A 16,902-nucleotide genomic window follows, 5' to 3' on the forward strand; every position below is an offset into this window, starting at 1 on the left:
CCAACTGTTCTTGTAAATTGTATGAGTATGGTAAGGGGATGGGGAAAGAGAGAATTGAGATCAAGTTCTCAAAAAACACTCCTTAGGTTAAACAACTAAAACAGGTGTTTTTCATCACTGTTACAAGAGAAAGCATCTATAGATTTTGACTACTTCATAATCATTCTCAGTTGCCAGTTCTGAACTAAAAACATCAGATTAGATTACATCTTTCTTCACAGAAGTTTGTCAGGTTTGATAAGTATGGGTACCTTACAAATGATGTGTAATGCATTATTTTAAGAAATGAAGGTGATTAAGAAGCAAAAGTAAATGATGAGAATTTATATATAGATTTAAAAAAATTGTTTGAGATTCTTGACATATAGATTCGAATCCATTTTTCAGTATGTGGTAGTGTAGTGTAGAGCCAAGAGTGATAGACTTGTTAAGAATATCAGGGAACTAATGAAAAAATGTGAAGGATGATGGCCTAGTGGTATGATATCGTAAACTATACTATAAAGCAGTAATCATCAAAACAATCTGGTATTGGCTACAAAGTAGAAGGCTGGATCAATGTAATAGATTAAAGGTAAGTGACTTCAGCGCCCTAATGTTTGATAAACCCAAAGATCCCAGCTTTTGGGATAAGAGCCCGCTATTTGACAACTGTTGGGGAAATTAGAAAACATTACTACAAAAATTAGGTTTAGATTAGTATCTCACACACCACACCAGGAGAAGGTCAAAATGGGTATATGATTTAAACATAACGAGTGATATTAAAAGTAAATTAGAGGATAGAATAGTTTACCTCTCAGATCTATGGAGAAGGGAAAAATTCATGACCAAACAAGAGATAGTGAACATTATAAGATGTAAAATGAATAATTTGAGAATTTTTAGAACAAATTTCCCTAATAAAGGTCTCATTTCTCCATTATATAAAGAACTAAGTCAAATTTATAAGAATCCAAGTCATTCCCCAATTGATAAATGGTCAAAGGATATGAATAGGCAGTTTTTAGATGAAGAAATCAAAGCTTTCACTAATCAATATTTTCAATAAAAATGTTCTAAATCACTTTGACTAAAGAAATGTGAATTAAAACAATAATGAAGTACCACCTCATACCTATCAGATTGGCCAATATGACAGAAAAGGAAAGTGATAAATGTTGGAGGGGATCTGGCAAAATTGGGACACATTGCTGATGAGAGTTGTGAACTGATTCAACCATTCTGGAGAGCAATTTGGAATTATGCCCAAAGGGCTATAAAAGAACGCCTACCCTTTGATCCAGTAATACCACTACTTGGTCCATATCTCAAAAAGATTTAAAAAAATGAGAAAGGATCTATCTGTACAAAAATATTTATAGCTGCTCTCTTTGTGGTGGCAAAGAATTGGAAACTAAAAAGATGTCCCTTAATTAGGGAATGGTTATCAAATTGTGGTACATGATTGCGATGGAATACTACTGTGCTATAAAGAATGATGAATAGGATTTCAGAAAGAACTGAAAAGACCTACATGGACTGATGTAGAGCGAAATAAGCAGAACCAGGAAAAGATCATACACAATAACAGCAATATTGTGGAATGATTAAATGTGACAGCTTTGCTTTTAATAGCAATAAAGTGATCCAGAACAATTCTAATGGACTTATGAAAAAGAAAGTTATCTACCTCCAGAGAAAGCACTGTTGGAGTAAGAATGCAAATGGAAGTATATGATTTATCACTTGTTTATTTGGGTATATGTTTTAGGCTTTTGGTTTTATAAGGTTATTCACTTACAAAAATGAATAATATGCTTTTTTTGTGTGTGTTAATACATGTATTGCCCAGATTGAATTGCTTGCCAGCTCTAGGAGAGGAGAAGGAAGAAGAGAGGGAGGCAATTTGGATCATACAACTTTGGAAAACTCATGTGGAAATTTGTTATTAAAGTTAAAAAAATATTTTAAAAAGAGCCCTAGACTTGGAGTAAGAAGGTCTATTTTACTAAGTAATGTGTCTTTACAAAAGACAGAATCTAGGAAAATTTTGGTTTCTTCATTTTTAAAATGGACATTGTATTATATCCTCTACCAATACGTTATTTCCCTGACAGGGTTGTTGCGAGGATGAAGTGAGACATTATAAAAATGTTTTGAAAACTTCAGGGCATTAAATATAAGCTATTATTAATAATACCCAGAAAAGCAATTCACTCATCTACCTTGGTGGTACAGAAATAGTCTTCCCTATTTTCTAAATCCATTTGCTAAATATCAACATTCAATGTAATTCAAAATTTCTATACAACATAACTTTGGTTTAGCCTGATAAATGAATTGATTAATTTCTGGAAACAGGAAAATGATTTTAATCCTCTCACATCTATTTAATGATAGAGGCAATCACAAAATGTAAAATGTAATCACTGGAATCACTTTGTAATAATATATGTAATAATATGTAACAATGCAGATAATAATATGTAATGATGACTTTGTAATCAAATAATGTTGATTATATTAAACTGAAAAGCTTCTGCACAAAAATAATGCACCTGGGATAAAAAAAATAGTTGAATGAGAAAAAAATATCTTTAAATTAAATCCCTGATAAGAGTTTTATATATAAAATTCAGATATATACAAACACACACACATGCACACATCATTCTCCAGTAGATTAAGTGGAAACAGTATATGAAAAATAATTCTCAAAAAGAAGAACTGCAAAGTGTTCACACATCCACAACTACATGAAAGAATGGCCCAGTTCACTAATAATCAGAGAAATTTGAATCATAATAAAAAAAACCCAGTCAATGCTAGAAGGGTTGTGGAATAAGAGGCATTTATGATACATTGTTGGTAGACCTTTGAAATGGCAATATCATTTTGGAAAGCAACTTGAAATTATGGAAATAAAGTAATAACCAAGATGTCCATAACCGTTGAACCATTTCTGGGTTGATAATCCATGGAAGTCATAAATAAGAAAAAAGCTTTTGTATACATTTTTTGTGATGACAAAGAAGAAACAAAGTGGCTGTTCATTGATTGGGGAATGGCTAAAGAAACTGAAGTACTTGATTGTAAAGGAAAATCATTGTAATAAATGATGTATGTGAGTTCTTCAGATAAGTATGGAAAGATCCAGAGGAACTGATATGAAGTGAAGTAAGCAGGGCCAAGAAAAGAATATGCACAATAATGACAACAATGTACATGGAAAGACTAACCCCAAACAACTTCTTCCCCTCTCCCCAAACACACTCACATTAATAAAATTACAAAGATCAAGTTGGACTCAAATGAAGAGTACACATCCAATGTAGTTCTCCATGAAGGTGAGAGAACTATAGGTATTACACATTGCATATGTTTTTGAATTTTTTTTCAAAGTACTAATCAGCTGAGCTAATTTTGAAATCTTCTTTTCTTTTCCTAAATCTTTTTCTCTTTAAATAATACTATCTATTATATTGGATGGCTCTCTAAGGTGCAGCAAGTATACTTAGGATAACTATAATGATATAAAAAATAGAAAACTTCTATTAAAACTTATTGAAAAACCATAAACAAATGCAAAAAAGATACCAATTAAAAAAGAAAGAAAATAAAATAAGGTGTTATTAAGCCACTGATGATGTCTAAAAAAGCAAAGATATCTAGAATTGCATCTGAGATCTATAAGAAAAAGGTGAACAACCAATGTATGTGCAGTTTCTTCACAAAGCAGTGAAATTTTTTACATAGTGCAGTTAGAAAAAGACATGCTCCCATCCAAACAATGAATGGAATGGGGGAATGGGGAGGATTTTTAAATATTTATAAGGACTTACCCTAAATGCAGTTCCTTCCTCTATAATGGTTGGCAATTGGGAGAGGCAAATATCAACTGCTAGGTCCCAAGCTTGCCTGAGAAAAGAACAGAGAGAGAAACACAAAGAAGGTTATTTATTTCCTTTAGATAATAGGAAAAACTCACCACAAAATGAAAGGTGCTTTGATATAATCTAGAACAAATGTTCTCTTTCCTTGAATATTTTATGATTTAAGAAGAGGCAAAGGTATGGGAGAAAACAAAACAAAACTATGTCACAATATTTAGGAACGTGATGACAAAGAGAGCTTTTTGAATAGTGAAAGGCCTAAAGATTTGTTCACCATTGTCAGTTTCGGGTAGTTGTTTTTTTTGTAGTAAAAAGATAGACTGACTAATATCAGAGGGTAATCTTACTGGTTTCTAATGGAAATAGGTCAATGGAAACAGTCTATTTAGACCCTTGGTCAAATAGGATGTAATATTAAACAAGTGACTCTAGTTTGCTCAAAATGAATTTGTGTGATAATCTGGGGTGGATTTGGAAATAGTCTGAATTAAAAAAAAAATGATAAATGGTTGCTGCAGGCACCTGGACCATTTACTTCCAACCCTGAAAAGAAGACAGAATCATTCTTATCCCTAGAGAAAATCAGAGCAAAATGATTCCTACATAAGGATTTCATTGCTTTAAAAGGGGCCCAAAGATAGAAGGATCAAGCTCCAGGTGGCATAAGGGTGATGTGACAACTTAACTGTGTGCCAGAGTAAGCACCAAGTAGTAACAGGTAGGTGTAGGCAGCACTTACCAACTAATCAGGTAGCTTTAACTGCAACTTTTGCTTCCTAAATAGAAAATGAAGCATTGCTTATTTTTGTTTTAATGATATTAGCTTCTTTTTAAATGAACTTGACTAATTTTGTGATTTAGTTTCTCATTATGTCTTTATTACTGACCAGTACCAGGGCATGACTCAACTTTTTGTAACATTACAAATTCTTAAATACACATATACTCCCTAAATGTTGAGTACATTCTAAAAAGAGTTAGTTTTCACTAAAAACACTGGTATCCTGAATAAGGCATAAAGTACCATCTATCCATCCAGCCAGTAACCATGATTATCACATCTCTTAATCTGACTTGAGATTAGCGTTTCAATTTAACTCACTAAATAATATTGTGGCTCAGACATAAAAATGCTTCACATGATGATTTCAATAGTTCCAAAAACATTAATTATTAAATAACTCTTGGGATATAGTGAATGAGATTCTCTGAGTTTTTAGTTATGTCCTTGCTTATGTTACTTTGGCAAGCACAGGTAAATAGGTGACATTTAGTAAAAAGAAGCAGTAGTTTGTAAGTGGCCTGGAGGAGTTAATTTACTAGGTGTCTAATTTATGGGAGAAAATAACTAATAAAGTGGAAGAATTTGGATGAATCAGGGCGTGACATTTTCAGCTGTCACATCGTAGATGGCAACCAGGTTGAGAACAGACGTCTAGTGTCTGGCTGCTTAACATCTATTCCCAAAACTGAGTTGTTTGCTGCCTAGGTAATTTAGAGAAACTTCTCACTCAAACTTTCAACTGATAGGTCAAAATGAACTTCTGGGGCTGTCAAACCGGCGTCCTTTTGGATGCCTGCGCTTTTGGCATTTTAACTTACTATCTTTATGACCTTCAAAAAGTTATTTAACTTCTTTAGGTCTCCCTTTGCTCATCTATAAAATTGGTAGAGGTTTGGGAGGTAGGGGTGGGGGTTTGAATATATTTTTCCTAAAGCAATTCCTGGATGATCCTATAATTTTACTCATTTCACGCCCTAGTCTGCCAGCCCCATCAGAACTTTAAGAATACAATAGACTGACAGTGAAGAAGCTAATTTCTTCACATAAAAATATCTTAACATCAGATTTATATGAAAAAAGTTAATTCTTCATTAGATTGGAAGCTCCTGGAGACAGAAACTGTCTAATATCTTTCTTCCCGAGCTAGCACTTAGAACAGAGCATGGCACATAACAGGAGTTTAATAAATACTTATTCACTACTATTATTTTATTGGGTTATTCAGATATAAATCATACAAAAGAAGATTATGTGACAGACCTGATTATTACCCAAACAAATATCTAGATGAGTTATCACTGTCCTGTGCAAGGTGGTTATTCTGAGAGGCTAGATGCTTATTCCAAAGATATGACTACAACTAAAAACCTTCTTGAAATAATCTACAGAGCCAGCGGCAATTGTTTGCATAACAACAATGGATACTTTTATACTAACTAATTATATTTATCAGGTGCATTAAAGTTGGCAAAACATTTTCTTCAGAAAAATACTGACACGGGATTTTTTATTACAAAGATTATTATTCTCATTTTACAGATCAGAAAACTGGCTCAGAGACATTTATTGTCTTTGCTCATGATCATAAGCTAATGTCTGATATGAGATTTGAGTCATCAACCTCCTTACTATATGTCCCACTAATACATTGCCTTATTCTGAAAAATTGACACCAGACATAAGTGAAAGGAGATAATTCCCCATTAGAACCTAAAGTCCTTGAAGCAGGAATTATCTCATATCTTTCTTTTTATAACTATCTAGTGATTACAAGAGTGCATGGCACATAATATGTGTGGAAGTAATGACCTTTCCTTTTTGTTGACCATACACATGTAAGCAGTTGCCAGTCTTATGTTTTTATATTTGCAATATCATTTATATCTGGCCCATATACTCAGCTCCTACTTCAGTCACTCTGGTTCAGGTCCTCATCTCCTCTTGCCTGCTATATCCTCCCTACAATAATTCAGTATGATGAATACAGAGAACCAGGGAAAGACTTAAATAAATTGATGCAGTATGAAGGAAACATAGCCAGAAAGATGAGTGACTACAACATAAACAGAAAGAACAAGAGAGAACCCAAAATAATTGAAAGTAAATATTGCAAAATTACAAAGAAAAAGCCTAGTTCCAAAGAAGAGATAAAAGAATAAACCTCTCTCTACTTTCTGACTGAGATGAGATACATATATACACACATATGAAATATAAATAATATGAATATTAATTACTATATTTGAAGCTGAAAGTTTCTGCACAGCTTGGAAAGGCTTAGAAGTTGCCTATTTCATTAAAGGATCACATTTTTTTGAGCATTATATTTAGTTTTGTTGGGTAAATTCTTGGCTGTAAGTCTTCTGTGAGAGAGCTTAATATTAATCTGGTTTGAGAGGGTACCCTCTTAAAGAAGTATCAGGCTCTGATGAAGCTTGAAAAATAGAGGAATTTATTGAGTGAATAGTTGGGAGGCAGGTGCAGGTGAAGGTGAAGTCAGCCTCCCTGAGGAGGCGGAGTCCAGAATTTTTATACCTTAAAGGAACAAAGACTACATGACCCAGAAAGGAAGTTGGGGAGGGAGACAAACAAGGAGGATTAGGTAACATTTTTGTGTGAAGTGCTTTGTTGTCTGGGATAGAAGCATAAGTACATATTGTTAATGACAGAGTAGACCCTGGTCATAAAGGTCAGAGAATCTAATGATGTTTGAGATGCAAACAGAAGGCATACATCCATGGTAAAACCTTTATCAGAAGAGTAGGGGCAATGCACCTAAAATAGAAGGAAATGTATAGAGAGAATTCTTTGTTTAGGCAGTTACTTTAGTTGCACCAGGATTCATTTTCTTTACCACCAAAACTCCTCAGGTCCAGGATTAAGGAATTCCTCATATACGCTTTTGATTTGGGGTTCTTCTAGAGACTTGGGGTGTCCAGCAGACTCTGTACTCCCATACCAAATCAAGGCATTTTGCCTTCTGAAATAATGTGTTCCAATCTCTCCACTTCTTTACAGTGGTGACTGGTGAATCTTATGTGATCCTGATTGTGGTTTGGTGGGTATGTGAATACTTTGTGGATGCTTTCAACATTTTTTCTTTGACCTAGAAATTCTAGATTTTGGCTAGAATGTTTTTAGAATTTCCATTTGGGGATTTCTTTAATAAGGGACTAGTATTTTCTTTCTATTTTCCCTTTGCTCCTGGTTCTAAAGGATTTGGACAGTTTTCTTTTATTCTAAGGTCTCTCTTTCTCTTTTTTTTTTTGGTCATAACATTCAGGTAATCCAATTTTTAAATGTTTTGTCCTTGACCTGTATTATAGATCAGTTATTTTTTCTTACAAGATACCTTACATTTACTTCATTTTATTTTTTTCTTACAGGATACCTTACATTTATTTCATTTTCTGTCTTCTGACTATTTCTTAAAGTCTCATGAAGTCACTGGCCTCCATTTGATCCATTCTAATTTTCAGGGAGTTTGTTGCTTGAGTAAAATTATGTACCTCTTATGCAAAGTGAGTAATTCTGTTTTTATCTGATAGCTTTCATTTCTTTTCAGTTTTTTAAATTAGTAATGATTAGACTGTGCTTGTCTTTGAAATTTTAGTTGTAGATGTATTGGAGTCATGATCTTTTTCTGGATTTGCGTCTTAATCATCCTTGTCGCCATAATAGTGCTTTATGTGGGATTCTTTTTTTGTCTGCTCATTCTAATAGCCTACTTCTTTATTTTAGACTTGATATTAGTACAATGTTCTGTGTACTTTCTGAGGAAAGGTTTGGGATTGTCTTTTTGCTGCATTTTGGAATCTTGTGTTGCAGGATCTTAGGGACAGTTCAGAGTGAGGATTTGCAAGCTTTCAAAATCAGAGGTAATCAACATTTATTAAGTACCTGCTAAGTGCCAGACACTTAAGATAGTCCCTACCTTTAAGGAGCTAACAGTCTAAAATGGAGGGAAAACACATTAAAAGAAGCTGAAAAGGAGGGGTTGGGAGGCTCAGGGTACAATGAAGTTTTACAGTTGGAATGGGAAATGACTTAAGAAAGTGAAAGTTTTGGAGTTGATTTTATCTTCTGGAGATTTTTAGGTGAGAAAATGATGAGGAGAGTTCTTTAGGTGCTCTCCTTAAATAATGGAAGATTAGGGAGGAGCTTCCAAATGTCTACTCCTTATCCACTCTAACCTGACAGAGGGAGTCCCAGAGTAGTCAGATACAAGACAAAGCTTGATTTCTGTCCAAGCTCAACAAATTCTTGACCTGGATTTGGGTCTAACAGTGGTAGATTGCTATTAGCCCTACCACACTATAAGCCAACTGGGAATCTTCTGGTTCAGAGTGATAGAACTGTAGGCTCCCATCTAGTCTGGATTTCTTGCCTTGGTTATTTCCTCTTCTACAGACTTCAGACTGGGTTAGATGCTGGAATTGAGTTCCGGCTTTGCTCCTGAGATCTGAACCATACTGCTCCTGCATACTTCTGAACTTCAGTCCGAGACCACTCATTATACTGGAATACAACCCGTGGGAATAGGTGCCCACCTTAGTTTGCCTTAGCTTTATGATTGGGAATTAGGTATTGAGGAATAAAACTGTCTGATGGCACCTGTTCTGATCATAGTACCCTAGTATAGGTCAAGGGCTATAGGTGTCCTTTGTGCTATGGATCTGGAACTTCCTCTTTCTTTGTACACAGCCTCTCTTTGTGCTGGAGTATTGCCCACAGTACAGAAACCATCCCCAGACTCTACAGATTTCTCTGCCTCCCTATGATGGCTGGGTTGGAAAAAATGACTCAACGTGAATTTTTCTTAAGATTACCTTATCAAGATGCACTCAAGTATGTTTTCATGATATCAATAAAGGAATTTGGAGGAAGCTCCACTTATAGACATGGTATTATGGCTCCAAATGTCTCTCTATATTCAATCTTTCCCTGTCTACTGGCTATTTTCCTACTGCTAACAAATGTAGATATATCTTCCCCAATTTCAATAAACCCTTATTTGATCCATCTATTCCAATACCTCATATCTTTCCCCTCTTTCCTTTTCTTTAAAACCTTACCTTCCATCTTAGAATCAATACTGTGTATTGGTTCCAAGGCAGAAGAGTGTAAAGAGCTAGGCAATGGGGGTTAAGTGACTTGCCCAGGGTCACATAGCTAGGAAGTGTCTGAGGTCAGATTTGAACCCAGGACCTCTTGTCTTCTGGATCTGGTTCTCAATCCACGGAGCCACCTAGCTGCCCCTCTCTCCTCCCTTTCTATGATGAGAAAGCCATTTATAATAGATGTGCCTGCAATTCCTCTCTTACTACTTTCTAGTTAACTCTATAAATCTGGCAGCCAGCTTCATTATTCAATTGAATGCAATCTCTCTAAAGTTATCAATTATCTATTAAATGCCAAATGAATGATCTTTTCTCAGTTTTTATCCTTTTTGATTCCTCTGCAGCTTTTGACCCTGTTAATCATCCTCTTCTTGATATACTGCTCTCTCCTGGTTCTCCTCCTACCACCCCTCAGCCTCCTCTGCTGGCTATTCTATATAGGTCACATTCTTTACAGGTAAATAACCTCCATGGCTTTATCCTGGACCTCTTTCTCTTCTTCCTCTCTACTATTTCATTTAGTGATCTCATCCACTAATTCTATTATTGTATTGATTCTAGTGACTTTTAAACATACATATCCACAATGTCTCTGTTGACTTCAAGACTTTCATCTTCATTTCTCTTTCAGCTATCTCAAACTGGATGTCTAATAAACATCTTACACTTAACATGCACCAAAATGAACTCATTATATTTCTTCATGAATATTCTCCTCTTCCCCACTTCCTTGTTATTGTAGAGGGAACCACTATCCTCACTTGCAACCTAGCTGTAATTTTTGACTCCTTACTCTCTCTCATACGCTATATCCAATATGTTTAGAGAGATCTGTCAATTTTACCTTCCCAATGTCCTTTCCCCCTTAAGTAAGCAAGACATTTATGAATCCAACTTAATTCTACTGTTTTCCTTCTGTTTGTTATTTTCAGTTTATCCTATATGTAACTATATTGAGAACAGTTGTATTCATTATGTAAAGTTGTATGCATGTACATTTACAAACACACACACACACACACACACACACACACACACACACACACACACACACAATTATGTATAGTTGTTTCCCCAATAGCCCATGAACTGCTTGAGAAAAGAGAATTTCGTAACTTTGATTTTATCTTCAATGCTTAGCACAGTACCTGGCATACAGAGGGTGCTCCATAAATGTTTATTGACTGATTGCCTTTTCCCAATTCTCCTAACCTCTACCCCCAAGCAAGCCCAGCTCTGCCAAGTCACAAGAAAAAGAGAAGAATTGGTCAGGTTAAGAATGATCCTAATGACAGCTAGCCTTGTTCTGAGGGAAAGAGTAAGGAAAACATAGCCTAAACCATTGATGGTAAACCTTTTAGAGACTATGTGCCATGCCCCCACCCCCAAGAGACTGAGTGTTGCCCCCGAATCCAGATAGGGGAGGGAGAAAGGGAAGGGAGTGGCCTGAGCACTCTGCTCAGGGGAGGGAGTAAGCACTTCCATTGGGTTGTTGGGCAGAGGGGTGGGGAGGTGCAGGAGCAGCTCTTCCCAAGTCCCTCTGCCTTTCTAGTAGCTAACTCTGGTAGGCAATGGTGTGCATGCCCACAGAGAGGTCTCTGCATACCATCTTTGGCACACATGCCATAGGTTCTCCATCATGGATCTAAACCACCAGATGTTTCATTAAACTCCAAGATAAGGAGGTTAAGGCATCTTTGCAGTACCAATAAAGAGGGAAGATCCAGAAAAAGACCAAGATAAAGGGGATTAACATTGAACAACCAAATTCTCAAGAGAAAAAGAGATAAAGCTCAAAAGAAGGAAATTAGGAGTAAAGCTAAGTCAAAAATTAGAGCTCAATGCAATTAAGAGTGTTTCATACAAAATAAACAAAATGCAATTAGACTAAAAATATTAAATACAAGATGAAGTATTACTCTAAAGGAGTGAAACTATATTCTAATCAACTTTGCTACCCTCATTCCAAGAATGACTTCATCCCATTCATATTCGCTAACAGTTATTAATTGTGATTTTTCCTCCTTTTCTTCCCACTTCCTATCATCAGAAAGATAGATAATAGAATCAACATTAGCAATCTATAACTAGAGTAATTTTGCCCGACATTCATCAAGTAACTGGTTTTTAAACTTTTTTCTTTCCATTTAATGGCTCCTTTATTATCAGCCTCCATTAGATAGAGATTCTTTTGCCTGAGACTATTTCTCCCTCTTCTCTAAATTCTCTCTTAATACCCTCTACTCTACCACACTTATTTAAATAGTACTATGCTGAATTTACTATAGTTCTATATCAAATTTGATTGATATATTGGGCTGATTGAGCATATGTTCAATTCCTCTTTGCCTGGTTTAATAAGGCTCATGAAATGCTCAGTCTGATAACCTCAAATCCCATGCTTATAAACTCTCCCTCTAAGTCTAACCAAATTATGAGAAATAGTAATTTCTTCCATCATCATTTTTTCCCAGAGTATTTATTTTTCCCTCCCTTTTTTATTTCTCTCTTAACGTTAACAAAACAGAACAAAGACACACCTAGGTCCTGAGTCTGTCTTTCTTTATTCCCTCTGTGTCCCTTGAAGATAGTGAAGATAGTGGGGTTCTGAAAGTTCACCTGTCTCTTCTTTGCCTATTAGAATATAAGCACTCTATTACAACATAATGTTATGTCCATTTCTGAAAGATCATTAAATACAAATGGCTCAGGCCCAAAGTAGTAAAACTTTAAAATGAATCAATTTAAGGTCTGGATTTCATGTGATATGCTCAAGAATTAAAACAATTTGCATTCAAATAAGTTGGATTCATATAATTAGCTTATTTCATCATGAGATTTTTATTCCTATGGGGATACTGGCCACAAAGTGTTAAATTTCAAAGATAATATAGTTTTTTTCTCATACTCTAACTTTGCACAGGGTAATGATTAACATTGGATTTTAGTTTCTTGTTTTAACATTTTTTTTCTGACCAACTAGTCTTCTGAGAGCTTGAATGGTTCTATGATAATTTTATGAGGGGAAAGTGTTTATATGGTGGAGGGAAAAATGGGATAAAACTTCATTTTTACAAAATTTAGAATACAACCAAATATAGGTGAAATTAAAAAGATCTGGGGAAGAGAGGAAAAGATCTTTAAGACTCAAGAAACAAAGGCTCAAAAAAGAAAAAGACCCTATTTCCAAATAATCCAAAATATGAAGTAAATTTCACTTCTCTCACTCTTGATCCCAATGGCATTCACTTTCCTTTGGACAATGAGCTGCCATTATAATTAAGAGGTAATCAGGATATAATCAAAACTGCTTCAAACTATAGGTAATAAATAGTTCTCTTATGTTCAATAAATGCCCAGGCTTCAGACAAAATGGTTCTACAGCACTGGTGAGGGAGATATTTATTCTAGGTGGAGGCAGTAGCAAAGTCAATTATTGTAATTAAACTCTATATAGATTCTTTGAATTTGACCAAAAGGGGAAAAAGTTAATTTCAGAGACTGGAAGAAGAGAAGGGTGTATATAAATTAGAGAGAAGTCTAAAGGATCAAGAGGGAAGCATCTTATAAACTGTAAAGGAGAACATTTGTGGATAGCTGATACATAGAGGAAATACCCAAGTGTGATATCTTAATGTAATTTGCTACATAAGATAAACTCATGTCAAATTATATTCCTCAAAAAGAATGCTATCTTGGTCATTATCTTGAAAAGTCACAACACTATAGTGCTGTCTATTTCACTGGAGTCACTTAAGGCAAAGGGTGCTAATGCCTGCTAAATTTTTCCCTTGCATGCCTGGAAGGTCATGAGATAGGTCATTTTAAAATTTTATCAGAAGAATAAATGATATGGGAAGAAAATAGATTCTTCTTATCAGATTAAATCTAATCATGTTCCCCTGATGTCTCCACCTGCCTGGACCTGTGATTTCATGTTTTTAGTTCTAGTGAAGAACCTCTTCTACTCAGCAGCCTGGTGCCTTCTTTACATGTGGGGCAGTGAGCAGTTAAATATTCTGTCCAGAATCATATTATCATTATATTCCAGAGGTAGGATCTTAATCATGGCCCAGACCCTATTCATGTGTCATGCCATTATTGTTTTTTGTCCTTTAAAATAAAATAAAAATATTAAATATGAACAAGCTAATTGCCAGAAGATTGAAATCTTTGTTTTTTTTTTAAAGGGTAATGAGATCACAAATCTTATAGAAGTAGATGTTAGCATAAAATGGCAAAAGTGTGTATTTCCTTAACTTTAATGTTACCTAGTCATTTTGTATAAATTTAAAACAATTTCTATCATCCCTTTAGCCAGAATCTGGTTTAGAATATACCCATTTATTACTCCAGGTTGGTATATTTGCGAAATAAATGAAACAACACAAGGAAACACTGGTGAGAAGCTAGGTGCTATAGCGGATAGAGTAGCTGATTTTGAGTCAGGAAGAATTGAGTTCATATTTGACCTCAGACACATATTACGTGACCTTGGACAAGTCAGTTAAATTTGCTTGCCTCAGTTTTCTCATCTGTAAAATGAGCTGGAGAAGGAAATGGCAAACCAGTGTCTCTGCCAAGAATACCTCTAAATAGGGGTCATGAAGAATCACACATGATGAAAATCACTAAACAATAACAAAAAGAAAATAGCATCGAGGGGGAACTAAGGTCCAATTAACTAGAGAAGATATTCACAGAATGTGATGAATAAGCAATATTCGAATAATAATGGAAAAAATTTTTAAAAGCCCCCTTTTGAAAAAGGCTTGAAAATATAGACAGAGGAAAAAGAATTATCTGCCAGCTTCTTTTAAAATACAGTAACAAGTGATAAAATGCAAGGAAAATGTGTGCAAAGAAAAAATTGCAAATATAGAGCAGGCTTCTATTTAGTCAATTCTAATTTTCAAGGAATTTTCTTCTTGGGTAAGGTTTCATACCTATTATTCCAAGCTATTAACTTTCTTTCCAAATCATTCTTTTGTAGTTCTCATTTCTTGCTTTCTCATTTGGTCTTAAAAATAATTTTAAGCCTCCACCCCCTTTTAGGTTAATCAAAGAACTGAAAACTAATGGGATGCTCATCATTTGGAGAATAGCTAAATAAATTATGGCATATGAATATAATGAAATACTATTGTAGGAAATAATGACAAGAAAACCCAGAAAATTTAAATGAATTAAGGGACAGGGAAATGAGCAGAACCTAAAGAAAATTTATATAAAAGTAACAATATTACAAAAATCAACAGCTTTGAGAGACTTAAGAACTCTAGTAAGCACAGTGACCAATTACAATTCCAGAGGAATCTTAATGAAACATGTTCCCTACCTCCTGATAGAGACGTGATAAACTTTAAGATTTATAATTTGTTTCCCCTGAATGAGGGGAGGGGAAATAAATGACACATCCAATGCAGGATTCTGTTTTGCTTAACTCTACATGTTTGTAACACAGAACTTTCCCCCTCTTGTTTTCTCAATAGAGGAGGTAGGAGGGAGAAAATGAGGATCTGAAAAATAGACCAGAATTTAAAAAGTGACAGAAAAAGAATATACTAAAAAAGTTTATTGTCTACAATAACTACCTACATTTACATTCAAAATGAGAAAAATGGGAGGCAATGTGGTGAATTGAAAAAAAAACAAAAAAAAACTTAAATGAGGAATCAAGAGTTTCTGGGTTCTAGTTCCAATTATGAACTTGTAACAAATGCCATGGCCTTAGGTTTTTCATCTGTAAGGCACAACAGATGCCATTTAAGAGAACTATGAGAATCAGAACTTGAGTTTAAATCTTGCATCTTTCTTTCCTTGTGTTATATTAAATCATTAAACTCTCTAGACCTCAAATTTCTTAGATATAAAAAAGGAAGATGGACTAGATGGCTCCTTCTAGCTTCAAATCTGTGATCTTATAATTAAATTACATCTATGATTCTATCTTCATAGATAACCTGCAAATCCCTTAGCTATGACTCTAACAGCAGAATATCTGTGCATAAAATTCAAAGAGTGTCTTGTCAGGTGAGAAAACTGACTAAAGCCTCAAAATAAATTAAAAAATTAATTGGTGGTCTGCATATGGAATTTTGAGCTTGAGAAAAAGTAGGAAAAGAGTACACTGTAAAAGTTTAGGGGACATTAAACTGGGCTGTTTAAAAACCAGTTCTATGTGTTTTGGCATCTGAGGCAACAGCAGAAGTTAAGAGGGAGGTTAGAAGGTGTCTGGATTAGCACTTCCCACACATTGCTATGATACAACCACACTGTACTCCCCAGGAAGGGAAAGCAGCATGGTTACTTGTTTTCAAAATAAGATTTGGGAGGGAGGAGAGAGGTGGGATGAGAGAGGAGGAGTGACTAGCTGTGACCAGAGGATCTGAAATTCTATACATACCCTTCCCTCAACAGCTTGGAACAATGTGACTTTCTAAGCTGCTTGCTACTGTGATGACTCACAGGATTGAAAAACATGCCAACCAGGCAAGAGCTTTGGTTTTCAGGAAACAGGCAGTAGGATGGCAAATGCCCAAGGAAGAAGTCTAGAAGGAAAACAATCCAAGCATATGCAGAACCTCCATCTGCACTGATCAATCAATCCAAGGCACCCTCATTGGGAATAGAAAGTACAGGCTATTATTTCGAAGAAATGCAAGGATTTTAGGACCTGCAGAAAGTGAAAGTGAATGCCCTTCCATGCTTTTTCATAAAAAATTAACCAGTGAATGGACTTCTTGTATTTCATCACGTATTTTTTTCTCTTTTCCCCTTGAGCAAAATTTGAACATATTTTACTTTGTTTTTAACCTTACTTTTTAATTAGATCTTGTTCATTTTTCTACTATTACTTTCACTTCATGGACTCTGCAATCATACTTCAGCTCTTTCCTTTCCCACCTAAAGATCCCCTTCTCAGAATGGTGAATACTTTCCCAAATTCCATTGTGAGGGAGGGCTCAGACCAGTCATTCTTCATTGTCTTGTATTAGAGAAGGTTCCTCTCCCAGGCTCCACCAATTTTATCTCATTTATATACTGTTTTTCCCCCCATTGGAATGCAAATTCCTCGAGGATAGAGACTTTCTTTTTTACTTGTATTTCTTTCTCTGGTGCT

The 16,902-nt window shown here is 35.1% G+C and overlaps 1 protein-coding gene across 3 annotated transcripts in view; it reads right to left on the bottom strand.

Annotated features, from left to right (window-relative positions):
• Positions 1–16,902, bottom strand: part of RPTOR (regulatory associated protein of MTOR complex 1) — a 569,750-nt gene that overhangs the window by 218,235 nt on the left and 334,613 nt on the right. For all 3 annotated transcript variants that reach the window (XM_056817367.1, XM_056817369.1, XM_056817370.1), the window contains one exon: positions 3,825–3,900. In XM_056817367.1, coding sequence (XP_056673345.1) covers positions 3,825–3,900 — 76 coding nt within the window. The remainder of the gene's footprint in view (positions 1–3,824; positions 3,901–16,902) is intronic.

This window comes from Monodelphis domestica, chromosome 2, assembly GCF_027887165.1.
Source record: "Monodelphis domestica isolate mMonDom1 chromosome 2, mMonDom1.pri, whole genome shotgun sequence".
Lineage (NCBI taxonomy): Eukaryota > Metazoa > Chordata > Mammalia > Didelphimorphia > Didelphidae > Monodelphis > Monodelphis domestica.